The 21,089-nt window shown below is 40.5% G+C and overlaps 2 protein-coding genes across 2 annotated transcripts in view; one reads left to right on the top strand and one right to left on the bottom strand.

The window, feature by feature from the left end:
- BEST3 (bestrophin 3) overlaps positions 1 to 15,832 on the bottom strand; it is a 42,157-nt gene extending 26,325 nt beyond the window's left edge. The window contains exons 1-4 of the mRNA XM_033409615.2: positions 15,689 to 15,832; positions 13,883 to 14,058; positions 9,889 to 9,983; positions 9,192 to 9,425 (exon numbers count right to left, since the gene is read on the bottom strand). Of these exons, the coding sequence (XP_033265506.1) occupies positions 9,192 to 9,425; positions 9,889 to 9,983; positions 13,883 to 14,034 (481 nt within the window). The 5' untranslated portion in view covers positions 14,035 to 14,058; positions 15,689 to 15,832. The remainder of the gene's footprint in view (positions 1 to 9,191; positions 9,426 to 9,888; positions 9,984 to 13,882; positions 14,059 to 15,688) is intronic.
- The window catches only part of RAB3IP (RAB3A interacting protein), a 167,626-nt gene that overhangs the window by 53,319 nt on the left and 93,218 nt on the right, over positions 1 to 21,089 (top strand). The gene's annotated exons all lie outside the window — the stretch shown is intronic.

The raw sequence follows: 21,089 nt of genomic DNA on the forward strand, positions 1-21,089 counted from the left end.
GTAATCGGTTTATGAATCTGGTTTTCCTGCTTAAAGTAATCCTCCCTCCTTACCATGCAGACTGAGTTTTATTTAAGAGGTGTTGCTATAACAGAAAAGAACTCAAAGGAGAAGTGAGATATGCCATTTTGAAAGTCACTGACCCATAGAGCTTTGGAGTTACCTAGATCCTTGATGTGATCCAGGCCAGTGCTTTGAGAACATGGTCCACAGGTCGTGGGTGTCTGAATCACTTGTGACACCTATTATATATGGAGAGGGCTAGGCTCTACCATCACCTGCTAAACCAGACTCAATAGGGCAGGAATTCTTGACCCAGTGTTGCACCTTTGCCTTATCCTGAGTGCCTTTTAGAAAATACCAGTGCCTTCACCTTATCCCTTGAGATTCTGATTCAGTTGGTCTAGAGTGAGGTCCAGGTGTAAGCATCCTTTTAACCTTCCTGGGTAATTTAATGAAATTGGGTCCAGGCATTTACATGTTTACCAAGCTCTGCAGGAAATTCTGACCTACAGCAATGTTCAAAAATCACTGCCCCACTGAATGAAGATTCTGTTTATTCAGTATTTGAAATAAACAGAGTAACAACTACAGAGCCAATATTTACCAACAAGAGGCTAGTTTTAGATAAAACTCAGGTTATTTATATTAGCTTTGAAGGGGTCTGACCATGCCTGGGGAATTGGACTCTCTCTGGTGGTCAAAGAATGAGTCTGAGAATTCTTGTCTTGTTTCTCAGTGCATTTCAAAGTTGTTGCATGATCTAGATAATCTGTTTGGTTTTTTTTTAAGACTTGCAGAGTATGATTAAATCTGATGATAAGAAGTTAATAGATGAACTTGACCTGTCTTGGCTCTGTGCTTGAAGACTTGCAACCCTTCACCTTTTCCCTGGAAGACTATTCTCAGACATTTCATATCAATTGTCTAACAGTTATAGTCTTGGGATTCATAGTGCAGTTTCCAAAAATGCCTGCATTTATATACTGGCTGCAATCTCTGTCATTTGACCAAAGAATAACTTTACCTCTGGTTATTTTTTATTCAGGAATATGGATCAACTTATGCTGGCAAGTCCTTTCTTGGCTTCTTAGCAAAAAGCAAATATGCAGAGTGAGGGTTAATTTAATGCAAACCCTAAAGCGAGAGTTAGGTAACCTCCCCCCAGTCCCTGCCGTGTAGCACACCCACTGATTGGAAAGGGACATGTAGAGCTAGGAAAGCAGGTGGGGGGGGTTAAATGTTCAGCCCAAATTTATTGCGTACTTTACTAGGTGCTGTGAAAGATGAACTAGACATTATTGTATGCTCCAAGAGTGTACAGGCAGAATAATTTTTGTTATTTCCTGCAGGGTTACACATCTTATCCAAAGTAACCCCATCTTTGGAAATTGAGTTGTTGGTCCATTGAAAGGAAAGTCTAGATTGTTAATCAATTCAATCAAATCAATTCAAAGAGCATTTGTTATTACATGGAATGTTATCCTCATCAGCGCCTCAGGCCATTTTAACCAGAGACTGATGATATATTCAGAATGTGGTCATTATCCTCATCTCTAAGGCTATGTTAACCACAGGTATTGATTTGCTACAGTTTGGCTGCACCATCAGTTGGCTGGTCCTCACACTACCCTGTCTCCTTCACATGTCTGTCTTCATGCCACGCTCCCTCAGACCCTATCCACACCCTGACGTTGCTATTTTATTCAATATCTTGCCATTACATTTGCCTTGAATTTCTCTTGCTATCTTTTTTCCTTCTGGTTTTCTGGCTAGTTCAGCTCTGCTCAGCAATTTTCATATTGCATATCCCGAAGAACCCTTTCTAATATTTCAAATCAGAGTAAAAAAAAATATATATATATATATACACACACATATACACACACACAAACACACACACACACATATATGTTTGTATTTACTTGTGTCTTGAATTGTGGCTTGATGGAGTAGGATCTGCTACTTTAAGGCAAAATTTTATTGCCTTCAAACCGAAGGACCAATTAAGTCCATTAATAAACAATATTCCAGTAATCGCAGATTCAGTTGAAACTGAGGCAGATGTCTTTTGCCTTTAAAGCAGAGTGCGTACATGAGGCTCTGTTAGGAGAAGAGCTAAAAGCTCTGCTTCTCAAAACTTTTAGGCAGGATGGGTTTATTGCCAGTTCTTTCTGAAAGAGAAAGTTGTGCATTCAGCATCTGAGCCCTTCTCAGAGATGACTTTTTCAGGCACATTGCAACAAGCCTGGCTCATTTTCCTCTCTGTACTTTCCAAATGAATGGAATGAAGCCACCAGATTCAACTGCAGCCACTCTTTAAATTCAGTGGTAGACATTTAGAAATCCCTGTCAACCGGGAAAATCAAAGTGAGGCAAAATGGGATTCAGAGAGAGATGGAATCACACTGTGAAGACATTGTGGAGGGCAGTATTGAGATATATATATATATTTTTTTAACCATGAACTATAGTAAGATATATTTGTGGTTCCCAAAACAATTATTGGCTCTTCTGTGTGAGGTGCTCTCTAATATTTTCTGTTCTATTCCATTCCATTCCATAAAAAATGCTGGCTCAAAGCCATTAAAATGATTTAAGAGCCCAATAATAAGTTACAACCCACAGTTTGAGAAGCTTGAAGTAGGATATGGTTGATTAAAATCAGTTTCTGGGTTAGCAATGCTGAACGGAGACAGAGAAACTCCTCTATTTTCCTAATGAGTCAAACACGAGTGAAACATCTCTAGTCAGCCGTATTCCTGTCTCTAAATTAGTATCCTGTTTGGTAGTTCACTGCCTTCTACACATGACGCACAGGAAATATCATTCACAAAATCAGTGCTCTTAACTCCTGGCCTGTCCAGGTGGCCCAGAATTCCATTTGCTTTGGGTAAATAGATCTGAGGCAATTTGCAGATAAAGTTGGAGGAGTTAATAGATGCACTGTGGTGCAGTGGTTCCTAGACTTTGCTGCACATTAGGATGGTCTGAGGAGCTTAAAAACTCCTGATGCCCAGGTTGCACCGTACACCTATTGAATCCTAATGTCTGGGGGTGTGAGCCACCATCAGTATTTTTAGAAGATCCCTAGCGGCTCCATCTTGTAACAAAGTTTGGGAACAACTGCACCTAGTACAGAGTCACACAGCAAGCTGGCCATTTTAGCATCCTTGTTCTGGCTCAAACATAGTGCTTCTGGGGAGCTTGTTTAGAAGTGGATTTCTGGGTCCCACGCCCCAGAGATTCAGATTTCATAGGCTGTCTGGGAACCTGCAATTTAAATAAACACCCTGATAATTCAATGAATGTGGTGGTCTACGATCATCCTTTGAGAAGCGTTGATTGGCAAGCCATGATTTAACTCCTAAAACAGAGCTGTGGTGAACCTTCAAACAGTGGGCAGAGACTGCCCATCCATGGCACTAATGCAAGGAGGTGTGTACTTTCTCTCCCATGAAGAGCCAGCGCACATAGGTGAGTCAAGTTGCACTCACAAGACGACATTCAGTCTGTTCTGGGCTCATCACGTGAGACTATAGGGGTAACTGACTCAGCCTGTAAAAGTTCAGCCAACAGAGGAAAAACTGGCACAGCCATGAATACCACCATCCCCTTGATCATCTCTCCTGTAACACAGAGCAGTGAGAGATTTCAGAGACCAGGGAACCCCAGTAGCACAGAATGCATCAGGAAAAACGTGAACAGCAGATCACAGGGCAGAAAGTCAATATTATACAAAATCCATTCGATTTTACTTAGCGAGAGAAGATTAGAGATTAAATGATCTAAGTGTGGGGCTAGCCTTCCAGACAGTGCATCTAAAGTTAGAACTTTTATCTCAACAGTCACTTGACAATTGGGAGCTCGTTCGGTTGTATTTATGCCTGTTAACTGTATGTCACTAAGAATCCTGATGGGGTCTCCACAGGCTCTCTCTCGTCAGGGCAGAAGCTCAAGGAACTTCATGTTAAGATTCCAGGCCTTTAAGAAAACAAAACGGTGTCCTTTCCTTAAAATTTACTGTCTTTTAACCACTCTTACAGGCTACCAGGCACAGAAGGAAACTATTTTAGAGAAATAGAAATGCAATGGAGTGATGTGAAGTTCAGCTGTAAATATATTTATGCTTGTCTCTGAAAGTGATTCATAGAAGGAAACACTTGTAGTAATCTTTACTGATCCTCGAGGACAGGGACCTCGCTTTCAGCTGTGCTCCAGTGCTCAGCACAATGCCTAGCGTACCGTATACACTCAGTAAATCTTTGTTAAATGAGCAAAAGCATGACAGATTTAGTAACAGATTTAGTAACGTTTCTTTTAGAGGAATGCATATAATTTCCCATTTCCTTTTTTTGTGCTTCTGGTGAAGGATTTTGAAGGAAAATGTTTTCTCTCCTGATCACTGTGAAACCCCAGATAAAATGTTTTGATTCAGTCTCATACCATAACGTAAGCACCCAATTAAGGCCATCACTTAAATTGGCAAAGATCTGGAATTGTGCACATGACTTGACTTAGAATGAGTGACATCTTCCAAGGCAGGTGATTGAAACGACTGGCATTTTCCAGGGCAGGCTTGTAGCCAAGAGGGAAAATAACAGAGACTCCTGGGTTACAGCTCCTCTGCGAAGTAACTGTTTGATAACAGACCAGTTCAGGGAATTTCCAGCAGAATACACATTATTTTGCATTTAGCTGTTACATTTCTATTTTCATGGGAGCATAAATAAAGAAATTTTAATTTGAGAAATGTAACCTGTAACATCAAAGCATATGTATTTCCCAGAATAATGTAACTTGAGTGTCCAGCTTAACAGGAAGGAATGTAAGGGACCGGCGGGTAACTGACCTAGCTCACCAGCTGTAGTCAAGCAATGGCCAGATGCTTCAGAAGGAGGTGCTGACCTTCATTCTCTCCATCCTCTCACTGTTTTTGTCCTGCTAGTCCTGAATCTTTGTGACAGGGACCCTCCCTGAAGCAATACAAAGAGCTTGGAGGGCAACTCCCATTGCCTTAAATCCCCCTGTTTCTCAGAGTGTGATCCAGGGACCCCCTTCCTCAAAGTCTCCAGGGGCTTGTTAAACACACTCATTCCTGGACCCCAGCCTAGACCTACTGAATCAGAATCTCTGGGGGTGGTGTCTTCGGATCTGCGTTTTTAGCAGTATTGATTTTTTTTTTTTTTTTTTTTTTTTTTTTTGCGGTACGCGGGCCTCTCACTGTTGTGGCCTCTCCCGTTGTGGAGCACAGGCTCCGGACGCGCAGGCTCAGTGGCCATGGCTCACGGGCCCAGGCGCTCCGCGGCATGTGGGATCTTCCTGGACCGGGGTGCGAACCCGTGTCCCCTGCATCGGCAGGCAGACTCTCAACCACTGCGCCACCAGGGAAGCCCCTAGCAGTATTGAGTTTTTAACACTATCTAAAGTGCACTGAAGTTTGAGAACATGTACTTTCCCAGACAGGTGGGTTTATGTAGGGAGTCACCTGACAAGAGGTTTTTTTTGTGCCCTCAGCATTGCCTCCTGCCTTTGCCCCTACAGTTTTGGGGCCCCTGTGCTTTACCACCAGCCCTCTCTGCCCTCAGTCAGAGCAGGTGCCCTGGCTCTGGGCTCAGGGCACCTGCCAAACATTTTCCGCCATCCCTGAACTTCCTGTTCTTCCCAGAAACGTTGGCACAGGCCAAGGACAGAGAGAGGTGGAGACACGTACCCAGTTGGGAGAGCTTGGAAACTGACCCCACGTGCAGAATGAATCAGCCTTCTCTGCTGGGGAGCGGGAAGTCTGGTAAGTCTGTGCGGCCAGCCGACAGAGAGTCTGTGCCCATCCATGTGGGTGGCCATGAGGCAGACCAGGAAGGACCCTGCCTGTGAATCATGGCCCCCAGCTTGGAAGGCAGTGGCTCAGAACCTTTGTCCCACCACCTAGCATGCAAACCTTGTGTTCCTGTTGGGCACATGCTGGTCCACTACCCCTTCTTCTGCCTTTCGAGAAAACACTTAGGGGTGAAAGAAAGTAGTAGAGACCTTTACACTGCAGTCATCAGTGATGGCCCCAGACGGCACCTGCCAAGGCTTCAGCCCCCTCCTGTCGCCCTCAGTACTCTTCCTCCTTCAGACGCGGCACAAAAACTGACCAAAAACTTGAAGTGAGAGCGATGCTCGTTGTGTCCAGGCAGGTCTAATTCAAGTCCCCTAGATGGTAGTCTCTGAGCAGACTGCTCAGAGGCTACCATCCAGAGCAATTCTGGAGCCTCCAGCATGGTCGAAACCTTGAATTCACCCTTTTCTTAACTGTTGCAGTTTTGTTATTAGTAATGAATTATTTGACGAATGCCAAAATCTTTTACCCCGGGGGTGAGAAAAAGCGTTAAAAAAATAAGCATCCCAGAAAAGACTCCTTACTTCTCAAACTGCAGTGTATAAAAAGAGCAACATAAGAGCATGTTTAAATGCAGGTTTTCCAGGCCTTACATACAATGGTTCTGATTCAGTAGGTCTGACGTGGGGCTCAGGAGTATGCATTTTATTTTATTATATTTATTTATTTATTAATAAATTTTATTTATTTATTTTTGGCTGCATTGGGTGTTCATTGCTGTGCACGGGCTTTCTCTAGTTGTGGTGAGCGGAGGTACTCTTTGTTGCGGTGCGTTGGCTTCTCATTGCGGTGGCTTAGGCTCTAGGCACTTGGGCTTCAGTAGTTGTGGCTTGCGGGCTCCAGAGTGCAGGCTCAGTAGTTGTGGCACATGGGCTTAGTTGCTCCATGGCATGTGGGATCTTCCCGGACCAGGGCTTGAACCCATGTCCCCTGCATTGGCAGGCAGATTCTTAACCACTGCGCCACCAGGGAAGTCCCAGGAGTATGCATTTTAAATAAACAACTCAAGTTATTCAAGATGTAAAGGGCCCATGGGTTTGTGGATCACACCTTGATACATACTCAAGTAAATGCACCTCAAGGAGCAAATGATTCTCCTATGCCCTTGGAATGGTTGGGGGTACTGGTGGTACGGGAGAGAGGAGTACTTGAGTGTTCCAAATGCCTTGGAAAGGGGGAAAGTGTCGATGCAAGTACTGACCGGTGTTTGTGTAAGTTTGATAGGGAGTGAGTGTCGGTATTATGAAAAGTGCACCTAAAGGAAGTGAACTCAGATCATTCCCCCATTCATCTCGCCGTTTCTACTTGCCCCTCAGACCTGAGCACAACTCAGGCCTTGCTGAGCTCACGTCTAACCAGAGGCCCTAAAGGCCTCTCTGTCACCAGCCACCCCCTCTGCTTTTAATATGATGGTGACGCTGAGAGGATAGATTCGCTCTGAGAATTGGGCCTGGAGTCTGATTCCTGTCAGAATGCGCTTTCTTCTTTCCAAGAATGTGTCAGGACTACAGAAATGTCACCTTTCTTCATCCAAGTAAACTTTAGCTGTCACTCATCCATTTGGAATGGGCCAAACGTTTCTCGTTTGTTTTTATGACTTTTTTCATAGGTCGAAATGCTTATCACATTTGATCCTTTAGACATTAGGGTAAGCAAAATAAGTTATCAAGTGGCATTTTAAACTTGGTCATTCTGATGCAGTATTCCACTTTTAAATTTGGAGGAAGGGTGGCAGTTAATTTTATTTTAAGTTCCGACTGGTTTTACATCATAATATACCTGTACATTTGCCAAGCCCTTTGTACCCTTCATCTGAATCTGTAACCGACTCCTTGCTCCCCATTACTTTCTCACATCTTGCTCTGTAGCCCTAACAACGGCCTCTACACTCCTCCTTCCTTATTTCCACCTTACCTTTCACAGTCTCCTGGTCATAGGGGCTCAAGAAGACCTAGGATGTCATATCAAATGAGTCTTCTAAAGTGACCAAAGGACTATGTTATGCTGTTGTACTAGATGATTTCATTATTAATAGCAAGAACTCATGTCACACCATGTGCCGGGTACTGCTCTAGACACTGCAAGTATTAACTTATTTAATCATCACAACAAGCCTATGAGGTATATGAGGTAAAAGGTATTATAAATCACTCTAAACTCACTCTATGAATGAGGGAACTGAAGCATTAGAAAGGTAAAGTAACTCAGACAAGGTCATGTAGCCGGTACGCGATAGAGAAGGATTTGAACTCTTACTCTGTGTTCTGAGTCACTCTCTATGTCGCCATCTGAGAAGACAAAACCAAATCAAACAAAAGCCCCCAAACCTCCAAAAACAAACAAAACATGCTACTCTTAAATATATATATGTATTTTCAAGGACATTCAGAAAAGGAGACTGGATAAAGCAACCTAATTCGAGACTGTACTCAATATAAAGGCAGAATCATCTCGTGGTTCCTATACCTACTATATATTCATTTATACATTCCAGCATACTCTCAGATGGATCAAAGACAACCCAGCACAAAACCCCATTTTTATTCTGTACGTGCCAACAATGATCTCATTTAATCCTCATCCCCTTGAAGGCTGGTTTAACAGCTTCTTTGCTAAGTATTAACACACCAAAGAGCACCATTCTTCAAACATGATTTGTCCTCAGCATCCTGTGTCCAGAAGCCCAGGTACAAAACTGCATCTACTCTGAGGAATAGGAGAGACAACAGACCCCCACTAAAGCAGCCTTTTACTGCCACCTCTCAGGCTCTGCCTAGATGAAAAGCCGCATTTCTGGTTCCTACCAGAATCTTCTGTGTTTGGTAGGTGCGGGGGGAAGGATTAAGTTAGGAGTTCTGAGCCTGAATTGAAATTTTGGCTCTCCCACTAATGAGCTATGTGATCCAGGACAGGTCATAACCTCTCTGAATCTCTCATGGTTTTTTTGAGGTCCATATGAAATAATATTTATGAAAGTGCATCAACTGTAAAGTGCTAGAAAATGTAAGGTGATATTACAGAAGGTTTGAATACATATGATAATTATTATATTATGGGCCATGTGACTGTTTACAACTTAATTTGAGGTTGACTGTCTGCTGTTTCCTTTGCTTTGCCCCCCAAGTAAACTTCTTGAGGGCAGGAACCATGGTATTCATTTTTACCTCTTAAGACTATTTCTGGCACATGATAGGTAATCAGTAAATGTTTCTTGAATGAATGAATAAATAAAAGGCATTTTCCAAGGAACTTTGAAAGTTCTGATCGAGGTCAAGAGGAGACCCATGGAAGGAAAAGTCATTTACAATACCTGCTTCAACCACATGGTCCATCGTCGGAAACCTCTTGTACACGGCCGTGCTCACCGAGCGGAAGATGAGCAGGGATGTGAGGTTGACGTAGCGCATCAGTATCCTCCTGAGCAGGCGCCCATGCTCGTCACTTCCGTGAACACTGCTGGAGATGAGGAACATCAGCCTGTCTGGCCAGGGCAGATTCACAAACTGGTTCCACCATCGGTTCACCACCAGAGTAACATAAAACCCTGTAGAATAACAGGAAATTGTAAAGCAATTCCTTACTGTAGACATATTGTTGACACTGATGCTTTCAGCAGAATTTTAGTTTTTTTAGGGATCGGGGTGTAAAAAATATGTTGTTATCCGTATCTGATGATTTTGCCCTCCAGAAAAAAAATGTAATTTGTGCCTCGCAATGCTGTAGCACCCAGTAAGTGGGTATTAGAACTCAAATATTGACGGCAAAAATGGAGAGTTAGTGAAAAGAAAGCCGAATTGTCCAAGAGCAGATTATTACCTCAAACTTGTTGGTGGTTAATTTAGCGAAAGCAGCCTTGAAGGTAAACCTTATGGATGATTCTGGTTCTATTGCAAGCAGTGACTTTTCAGGCATGCCTCTCAGCTTGGAAACACTCCCATGCAGAGTCATTGGTGTTATCCTAACGGAGACAGCTGTGTGGCTGCATTCTGCATGTGACCTATACTTACCAAGCACAAAGGTTACTGGAATTTGTTCAGCATATCTGTCACAGTAAATTGATAATTTTTCAAAGTAACGTTTTTGGGCTCCTGTAAGTAACAATCTGGAGCAAAAATAAAATGCACAGCCCTTTATGATATTATACTTCTGCACCTGCTTTGCAAGTGACATTCAGTGCAAACAATTAAGCGAAAATAACCTCAATTTTTTTTTTTTAAGGAGCAATAACTTTTTCTTTTCTACCTAAGCTGATGTATCTCAAAACCTTTTTAACTGCTGAATGTTTTAAGTACTAACGTTTTTAGTACATAAATGTTGTTGGTCATTACACAGTGGGACATAATAACCATTTTATTTTTAAATACTTCATATTTAAAAATTTTTTATATGATTAATGCATTGGATTTAGAGCAAAATACTTCATAAAAGAGTCCATTTTCCAATTATTCATCATATGTACTTAAAAAAGAGTGCCTTAAGTGGATGACACTTATTAAGTAATTATTGAATAATAACCCTGGATTCGACATCCTGATCCTTACTTTTTCATGAATATGCTACTTAGTACATTCTTAATTATACATGTTGTACTTCAAGGGATGTTATAACTGGTTTTTTTTTTTGTTTTGTTTTTGTTTTTGCGGTACGCGGGCCTCTCACTGCTGTGGCCTCTCCCGTTGTGGAGCACAGGCTCCGGACGCACAGGCTCAGCGGCCATGGCTCACGGGCCCAGCCGCTCCGCAGCATGTGGGATCTTCCCGGACCAGGGCATGAACCTGTGTCCCCTGCATCGGCAGGCGGACTCTCAACCACTGCGCCACCAGGGAAGCCCTATAACTGTTTATTTTAAAGCCTACAGTTATTTAAGGGACTTCCCTGGTGGTCAAGTGGTTGAGATTTTGCCTTGTAATGCATGGGATATGGGGTCGATCCCTGGTCAGGGAGCTAAGATCCCACATGCCTTGGGGCCAAAACACCAAAACATAAAACAGAAGCAATATTGTAACAAATTCAATAAAGACTTTAAAAATGGTCCACATCAAAAAAAAAAAATCTTAAAAAACATTTTCAAAATAAAAAAATTAAAAATATACATTTAAAATATAAAACAACACAGATTTAACAATTAGTAGTGAAATTTTTATAATTATGTTTGGTGGGTTTTTATTTCTATAGTATAAATATAAAAATTTATATTATGGATCTGACACAAACCCATTTTCTGGTATTGTTAAACATAAATCCATTTAATGAAGCTATTATTGGTATTTATGTTGCAAGGAGGAGATTCAGAATCAGAAGAACTATCTCAAGGCAGGTTAATAATAATGATCAAAATCCAGAAAGAAAACACAGATCAATTTGAATAAATGAATGAATGCAGCTTTTCCAAGGGAGGAAGGAATCCCTTGAAAACACTCATCATAGCATGTGTCAGAGGCCTATTTGGGTCAGTAGAACTTTGAAGAAGGACACAGAGAGATAATGAATTGACAGTGAGCCACCGACCAGACTGCAGATGAAGACCTGGGAGCTGGTGCTGACCAAGAAGGTGTGTGGGTGCAGGGTGGGCTTGGAGTTCCTGCCTCAGCTTGGAAGAGGTGTCAGAAATTCTGAAATCAAGAAAAGCTGACAAGAGAGGCATCACCTGGTGGACAGGCCTATCGAGGTCATGCTGATGAAAAGTTACAGCTAGAATGGTTTCTGGTACTCAAATAAAAATGATCAGAGAGAATTTAAACGTGGAGAGCACAGACCGTAGGGTTTAACAGAGCCAGGTTTGAATCCCAGATCTGCCACTTAACAGATTTGGATTTGGAGCATATTTTTAAATCTCTCTGAGTCTCAGTTTTCTCATTTGTAAATGGGGATAATTAATACCTATTGATATGTATCAGGAATGTTATGAGGATTAAAGAATATATGATATATAAAACCACTTAGCATATGTTGTCACCCTTAATCAATAATAAAGTGGTTGTTACTATTAATAGTTGGCCAAAGGAAAAAATATTTAGCTGATAGACACATAGAAATTTTACTAGCTAGAAAGTACCACAGCGAGTATTTTGTCAAATCCATCCCCAAATAAAAAGAGGTATAGGGCTTCCCTGGTGGCGCAGTGGTTGAGAGTCCGCCTGCCGATGCGGGGGACTCGGGTTCATGCCCCGGTCCGGGAGGATCCCACATGCGGAGCGGCTGGGCCCGTGGGCCATGGCCGCTGGGCCTGCGCGTCCGGAGCCTGTGCTCCGCAGTGGGGGAGGCCACAGCAGTGGGAGGCCCACATAACGCAAAAAAAAGAGGTATAATCAAACTAGTGAATTCTTGTTCTGTCTTATGTTTTTTTTGCTAGGTATAACTATTTGCTTATAACAGGATTAAAAAACTTAGCATCATTAGTAGACATGAGAATGAAACTATGTCTGTATTTGTCTACAGATATGTCTGACTTTCTCGACAGATTCAACCTGTAGTTCTTGGTAGAGCTTTGATCAACATATAAGGGTCTATTTTAAAAAACTTTTACATTTGAACTTTAAAAAATGAAAAATGGCTTGAACTAATGATTATTGTTATAAATGTAAGCCCTCTTTGGTCTTTAGAAAACATATGTGCATACAATTTTGTGGGGTATAAATAAGACATTGGAGTCAAAGTTAAGGCCCCATGGAGCATTTCTGGCTACAGTGCAACTGTTCTAAGAGCTATTCTATTCTAAGAGGCAGTAGCAGCAATAAATTCACATTAGTAAAAATAAACTAATTATCCTGAAACGTCATGTGTCTTCCACCATTTCATATTCTGAAGGAGTAGGTGACACATAAAATAAATCATCAAAATAATACCGTATTTAGAAGACAAATCTGAAAAATTATTAGAGGTTTTTAATAAAACTTTCCTTGTAAAGATATTTTGCCAAAATGTATACCAATATATACAGTTGTTTGGAACTGTAGTTTTGATATGGAGCAAAGTAACTCTTCCTATTCTACTTTTGGTCATTATCAGCTATAGCCAAATTAAGGTCCCTCTTCTTCACATGGTGTCCTGTCGCTGCAAGGAAGAATGTAGGTGAAAACAATGATACACAAATTTATCCATTGTATGCAGAAGAAAAAGAACAAACTGATGAACACAGTAAAGGTGGAAATACAGCCTCAAAAACCTTTAGCTTTTCTATTTTAAGTTTTAACTTTCCCCAGAGAAGAAATGTATGCAATCAATATTAATTAAAAAAACTAATAAAACTTCCCTTTTATAATACTGATAAAATTTTATTAAGACTATAATTTTTAGTTATAAAAGTATTTCTTGGACATGATGTTACTCATATTTCCTGTCAATCTGACAGGCAAAGTTTGTGAGGTTATAAAGAATAAACGTCTTTTATGAATATAATGTGCCCTGAACTCAGAAGATATAAAGAAAATAAATTAGTTTTCAGGCCTTTTCTTTAATTGAGATATTGGTAAAGTTGGGGGCACCAACTTGGATAAGATTTCGTCATTCCAGGAAAGAGGAAGGAAAGTTGCCTGATACACACTATTCACGAACATGTTAACTATGTAGGTAGTCGCTGCAAGCCGTCAAATCAGAAACTCAAACTATGAATAACATAGTTCAGAGAAGCACAAATAATTATTTGTCTGTGGACTTTGCCATTCAAAATCATCACTTAGTGAGGTTCTAGGTATAAATCTTTCATTTTACGCCTATAGCAAAATTCTTGAAGCACAACTAATACCTCATCATGACCAATTAAAGTGGGGCTGGAATGAGAGCCACCTGAACATGACGGTTAGAGTCTATTTAACATCCTAAAAATGGTTAGGTGTGGATTAAAATACCCAGTCCTGGGGAGAAGTAGGCAACAGAGGATCATGCAAAGGAGGAGGTTACATAATGCAAAAGTCAGCGGCAGCAAAAAGGGCTTGGATTTTTGAGACTGTATTCATATATGCTATCTAATGGCCATTTAAGGACACATGCAAAGGAAAGTACCTGTACATAAAACTTATTGCTGTGTAAAGTACAGCAAAAACAATAAATTCCCTGTATAGTAGTTTGTAGATGCTGCCTCTCCACTTGAGGAGTAACCTATGAAATCCAAAAAAAGTCGCATTTGCTACTTTACTGGAGTAAGTGACAGTCATCTTGGATAGTTTTTCTTTTTTTTTCTAGAAGAGCAAGAAGACAACACACAAGTAAAAAGCAATGTTTAAGACAGCGCATAAATCTGTATCTCAAAAGAAACCCTAACCAGCAGCCAGTCAACCATCTCTACTTTTTGCCTTTCTCAGCTTGAACAATTTGGAATTTGGAGATAACCACCAACTCAGTGCTAAATCTTTTAGTAGAAAAAGGGAAGAAAGGAGTGTCTGGAAAAAGAAATATTAGAAATCTTAAGCTTGCCTTCATTTCTAAATATTTTGAGATTATATAGCCATTACTCAATAAATATTTGAATGACTAAACGAGATATATGAGAGATGGTGTATTATGATCTGTCATATATTTTCTGAATCCATGGGAAGATCTAAGGTATTGATATGCTATATTAATTGACCTTTTCAAAAGCAGTGGTCAAACTTATTGTTTGGGGCTTTATTTGCTAAAATGTGTAAAGAGGTATTTACTTCACCCTTAAATTTCCTAAAAGAAAGTTATGGCTCTCTTAGAAATCAGGAGAAGCCAGCCCCTTGTGGGAATTTAATTGATGGGTTACTTTTGGTTGTTTTAATTTAATTGTCTCTCTAGTGGAGCTCTGAGTGCATAGTTAGCAATCTGTGCACTTCACAAGGTAGACAAAACGTCGGGCCACAGTGATACTAAGTAAGGTGCATTTTCCCATTGAAAAGTCCCACATAAAATGCTTAGGGATGGGGCACCTTCTGTTTGGAGCTGAAAAAATGAGGCCATTATTTAGGACTCTTTCCACCTGGACTGTTCCATGGATGTGGGTGGGTTGAGAACTGGGCCCCAAAGCCTAGTTTTTAGTGGATTCTCTGGAATTCCGTTGCTCTTCACCAAGACACTAAACATTCAGGTTTTGAGAAGATGCCCCAAAGCTAATCTTTGTTTGAAAATCCTGCTCCACAGCTTTCTAACACAAAGCATACACAGTGAACATGAAATTTCTTTGAAACCTTTTGCTTTCAAAAGGATCTATGAGGAGTCTTATAGAGCTACTTCGACTGAAATGATCGAGTTTTTAGGTAGAACTGTACTAAACATAAGTAATAAATCCTATAGCAGATTTCTTATACAAAGTAGCCTACAGCACACATTTTATCATAAACAAGGACATTTTCTGTCTTTATTTAGAGGTAGAGGAAAAACCCAATTCTCATTTGCCTAGTTTCCCTAAAAAAAAGAAAAGAAAAGAAAAGAAAAAAAAGTGAAACTTTGGAACTATATTCTGGAGCGGTATTTTTTTTTTTTCTAATCACCAGCCTAAGGCTTCAACTACTGATTTTAACAAAGAAACCAGAGATTTTTTTGGCAAAAGTAGGTATCATTACGAAAGGTTGGGACTCAGGCCACAAAAGCAGTTTCATTTTTCCATTTTCACTTTGTCTCTTTGTCTCTTTGTCTAATGTGAATACAGCCAAAACTGGGAGAGGAGCATAATAAATTAAACCCATTTCATAATTTGTTCTCACGGGCACTGGACTTTTGAATAACAGTCCTTAAATAACTCTCTTTCCTTTAACAGTTCACCCTTCTGGTACAGCTCTGTCAGAAAAACCAAGATCACATCGAGTAGAGGTCAGAGGTAAAATGCATAGGTATACTCTGTGCACTAACCTATTTGTTTGGTTTGGAGTCTCCGACAGGAAAGACAATCTCCAGGCTCCCCCTGCAGAGGTGCCTTCGGGTCGGTGTTGTACTCTCGGCTCACCCTTCGCTCATGCGGAGTCTGGAGAACTGTTTATGCCAATTTGTCCACTGGTGACGGTGATAGCCGGGAACAAGCAGGAGCAACAGCTGCTGATGTGGTTTTTTTCTCATGTATAATTATAACTCCACCTGTCGCCCAAAGCACCACTTTGAATGAGAAGGCGGAGGTAATGTGAAGGAGCTTGGGTCACCTAAGTCTGTTATTTTCATTTTGACTCTCCCCTGGGATCAAGGGAGAAAGAGCCATTTGCCCCTAAAGTGCTCTGAAGAGGCTCCGCCAGCCAAAAACAGGGAATTGGGACAGTCTGTGTGTGCTTAAAACAAGAATAAATTCTTGTGAAGCCTTAAACTGGGGCAGACAAGAACATAAACAGGATTTTCATTCATTTGAGAGGTACTGAGAATGCTCTACCATTAAAAACAATAAGCATGAGAAAAAACCCAGGCCCAACTGGAAAGGACCCAGAGAAAGGATCACTGAAGAGTCTTAAGGCCAGGAGAGTGCCATCATAGTGCTGACCACTAGGGACTCACCATTTCTCAGTTTCTGCCTCATTGGCTCCTTATTAACCAGGATGGCTGAGAAGTTAGAGGCCTGCAATGTGAGTCACAAGAGAGTCTAGAATGGGCTTTCTGCTGAGATGGAAGTAGGCTCGTGCAGCAGTCCCAGAAGACTTGCACAAGGAGAGTTTCAGACAACAGAAAATAATCCTAAGCGACTGTGCAGTGGGTTTCCATTGAAAGTGATTTTTGCTGGATTTGGAGGACGTAAAGTTGTAAGCATTGAATCTTTGAATGAGATTCATCCATCTGAAGATGGCAGAGGAGTAAGACATGGAGATTACTTTCCTCCCCACAAATACATCAAAAATACATCTACACTCCTACTGAATGCTGGCAGAAGAACTCAGACTTCCCAAAAGGCAAGAAACTCCCCACATACCTGTCCGAGTGGCTGACAGCGTATTGGTGCTCTGGCCAGGTGTCAGGCCTGAGCCTCTGAGGTGGGAGAGCCGAGTTCAGGACACTGGTCCACCAGAGACCTCCCGGCTCCATGTAATATCAAATGGCAAGAGGTCTCCCAGAGATCTCCATCTCAACACTAAGACCCAGATCCACTCAACGGCCATCAAGCCCCAGTGCTGGACACCCCATACCAAACAACTAGCAAGACAGAAACACAACCCCACTCATTAGCAGAGAGGGTGCCTAAAATCATACTAAGTTCACAGACACCACAAAACACACCACTAGACGTGGTCCTGTCCACCAGAAAGACAAGATACAGCCTCATCCATCAGAAAACAGGCACCAGTCCCCTCCAACAGGAAGCCTACATAACCCACTGAACCAACCTTACCCACTCGGGGCAGACACCAAAAAAAATGAGAAGTACAAACCTGCAGCCTGTGAAAAGGAAACCCCAAACACAGTAAGTTAAGCAAAATGAGAAGACAGAGAAATATGCAGCAGATGAAGCAGCAAGGTTAAAACCCACCAGACCAAACAAATGAGGAGGAAATAGGCAGTCTACCTGAAAAAGAATTCAGAGTAATGATAGTAAAGATGATCCAAAATCTTGGAAATAGAATGCAGAAAATACAAGAAACGTTTAACAAGGACCTAGAAAAACTGAAGAGCAAACAAAAAGTGATGAACAACACAGTAAATGAAATTTAAAAATTCTCTAGAAGGAATCAATAGCAGAATAACTGAGGCAGAAGAAAGGATAAGTGACCTGTAAGATAAAATAGTGGAGATAACTACCACAGAGCAGAATAAAGAAAAAAGAATGAAAAGAATTGAGGACAGTCTCAGAGACCTCTGGGACAACATTAAATGCACTAACATTCAAACTATAGGGGTCTCAGAAGAAGAAGAGTAAAAGAAAGGGACTGAGAAAATATTTGAAGAGATTATAGTTGAAAACTTCCCTAATATGGAAAAGGAAATAGTCAATCAAGTCCAGGTCTTCCAAAATATAACAGAGGGAGGAACACTCCCAAACTCATTCTATGAGGCCACCATCACCCTGATACCAAAACCAGACAAAGGTGTCACAAAAAAAGAAAACTACAAGCCAATATCACTGATGAACACAGATGAAAAAATCCTCAACACAATACTAGCAAACAGAATCCAATAGCACAATAAAAGGATCATACACCATGATCAAGTAGGGTTTAATCCCAGGAATGCAAGGATTCTTCAGTATATGCAAATCAGTCAGTGTGATACACCATATTAACAAATTGAAGGAGAAAAACCATATGATCATCTCAATAGATGCAGAAAAAGCTTTTGACAAAATTCAACACCCATTTAAGATAAAAATCCTCCAGAAAGGAGGCATAGAGGGAACTTACCTCAACGTAATAAAGGCCGTATATGACAAACCCACAGCCAACCTTGTTCTCAGTGGTGAAAAACTGAAACCATTTCCACTAAGATCAGGAACAAGACAAGGTTGCCCAATCTCACCCCTATTATTCAACATAGTTTTGGAAGCTTTAGCCACAGCAGTCAGAGAAGAAAAAGAAATAAAAGGAATCCAAATTGGAAAAGAAGAAGTAAAACTGTCACTCTTTGCAGATGGCATGATATTATACATAGAGAATCCTAGAGATGCTACCAGAAAACTACTAGAGCTAATCAATGAATTTGGTAAAGTAGCAGGATACAAAATTAATGCAGAGAAATCTCTTGCATTTCTATACACTAATGATGAAAAATCTGAAAGAGAAATTAAAGAAACACTCCCATTTACCATTGCAACAAAAAGAATAAAATACCTAGGAATAAACCTACCTAAAGAGACAAAAGACCTGTATGCAGAAAACTATAAGACACTGATGAAAGAAATTAAAGATGATATAAACAGATGGAGAGATATACCATGTTCTTGGATGGGAAGAATGAACACTGTGAAAATGACTGCAGCAGTCTACTGATTCAATGGAATCCCTATCAAACTACCAATGTCATGTTTCACAGAACTAGAACAAAAAATTTCACAATTTGTATGGAAACACAAAAGACGCTGAATAGCCAAAGCAATCTTGAGAAAGAAAAACAGAGCTGGAGGAATCAGGCTCCCTGACTTCAGACTATACTACAAAGCTACAGTAATCAAGACAGTATGGTACTGGCACAAAAACAGAAATACAGATCAATGGAACAGAAGAGAAAGCCCAGAGATAAACCCATGCACATATGGTCAACTTATCTTTGATAAAGGAGGCAAGAATATACAATGGAGAAAAGACAGCCTCTTCAACAAGTGGTGCTGGGAAAACTGGACAGCTACATGTAAAAGAATGAAATTAGAACACTTCCTAATACCATACACAAAAATAAACTCAAAATGGATTAAAGACATAAATGTAAGGCCAGACAATATAAAACTCTTAGAGGAAAACATAGGCAGAACACTCTACGACATAAATTACAGCAAGATCCTTTTTGACCCACCTCCTAGGGAAATGGAAATAAAAACAAAAATAAACAAATGGGACCTAATGAAACTTAAAATCTTTTGCACAGCAAAGGAAACCATAAACAAGACGAAAAGACAACCCTCAAGATGGGAGAAAATATTTGCAAATGAAGCAACTGATAAAGGATTAATCTCCAAAATATATAAGCAGCACATGCAGCTCAATATCAAAGAAACAAACAACCTAATAAAAAAAATGGGCAGAAGACCTAAATAGACATTTCTCCAAAGAAGATATACAGATTGCCAACAAACACATGAAAGGATGCTCAACATCACTAATCAGTAGAGAAATGCAAATCAAAACTACAATGAGATATCACCTCACACTGGTCAGAATGGCCATCATCAAAAAGTCTACAGACAATAAATGCTGGAGAGGGTCTGGAGATAAGGGAACCCTCTTGCACTGTTGGTGGGAATGTAAATAGATAGAGCCACTATGGAGAACAGTATGGAGTTCCTTAAAAAACTAAAAATAGAACTACCATATGAGCCAGCAATCTCACTACTGGGCATATACCCTGAGAAAACCATAATTCAAAAAGAGTCATGTACCACAATGTTCTTTGCAGCACTATTCACAATAGCCAGGACATGGAAGCAGCCTAAGTGTCCATTGACAGATGAATGGATAAAGAAGATGTGGCACATATATACAATGGAATAGTACTCAGCCATAGATAGAAACGAAATTGAGTTATTTGTAGTGAGGTGGATGGACCTCGAGTCAGTCATACAGAGTGAAGTAAGTCAGAAAGAGGAAAACAAATACAATATGCTAACACATATATACGGAATCAAAAAAAAAATGTTCTGAAGATCATAGGGACCAGACAGGAATAAAGGTGCAGACGTAGAGAATGGACTGGGGACACGGGGACGGGGAAGGATAAGCTGGGATGAAGTGAGAGAGTGGTAAGGACATATATACACTACCAAATGTAAAGTAGATAACTAGTGGGAAGCACCTAGAGGCATGGGATAGGGCTGGTGGGAGGGAGATGCAAGAGGGAGGGGATATGGGGATATACATATATGTATAGCTGATTCACTTTGTGATACAGCAGAAACTTACACACCATTGTAAAGCAATTATACTCCAATAAATATGTTAAAAAACAGCAACAAGCATGTATGTTTGATTGCGGTGTGTGTGTGTGCTTGTGTGTATGTGAAGAAGAGCGTAGACAATTACTACATGTGATGGCATACAGTAGTGGAAACTGATAACACACTGATTCGTTACATGTGTCATCCTTCCACGGTCAGCTAGAAACATGCTTAGTTATTCAAAACGTTTTCTCTTAGGTTTATTGTGCTTCCATACTTTCCTTCTTGAAAGAGAGAGTTCATCAGCATTCTTTAAATAATGCAGTAAATAATTTCGGGGTCAATTCCCGGAAGATTTCCAACCTTCTAAAGTAACGTGTGCACTAACTAAGTGCTGTGCCTTAAGCTTAAATAAAGTGACTATTAAAAATAAGAAAAAAGATGCTTATTCTAAAATTGAAAGTAAATACATTTGAAATTTTTTCTATAGTATCTTAAGTTTTATATGTACTTGACTGGTTTCTTTATCAAACTATAAGTACCTTAGAGCAAAAATAGAGTTGTCGGTGTCTGATTTCTTGCCCCTATCCCTGTACATAGCTCCAGCACAGAGCCCTGTGCATACTGGATATTGAATATCTATTTCTCATCTGATTATCACCTTGTCACTATGATACTTCTCTTAGTACATTTGGGGGAGTTTGTGAACATTTTAAAAGCGTATCTACACTGCTGCACGTTTTATATTTGGGTTGCCAT

This window comes from Orcinus orca, chromosome 11 (assembly GCF_937001465.1).
Source record: "Orcinus orca chromosome 11, mOrcOrc1.1, whole genome shotgun sequence".
NCBI classification, from domain to species: domain Eukaryota; kingdom Metazoa; phylum Chordata; class Mammalia; order Artiodactyla; family Delphinidae; genus Orcinus; species Orcinus orca.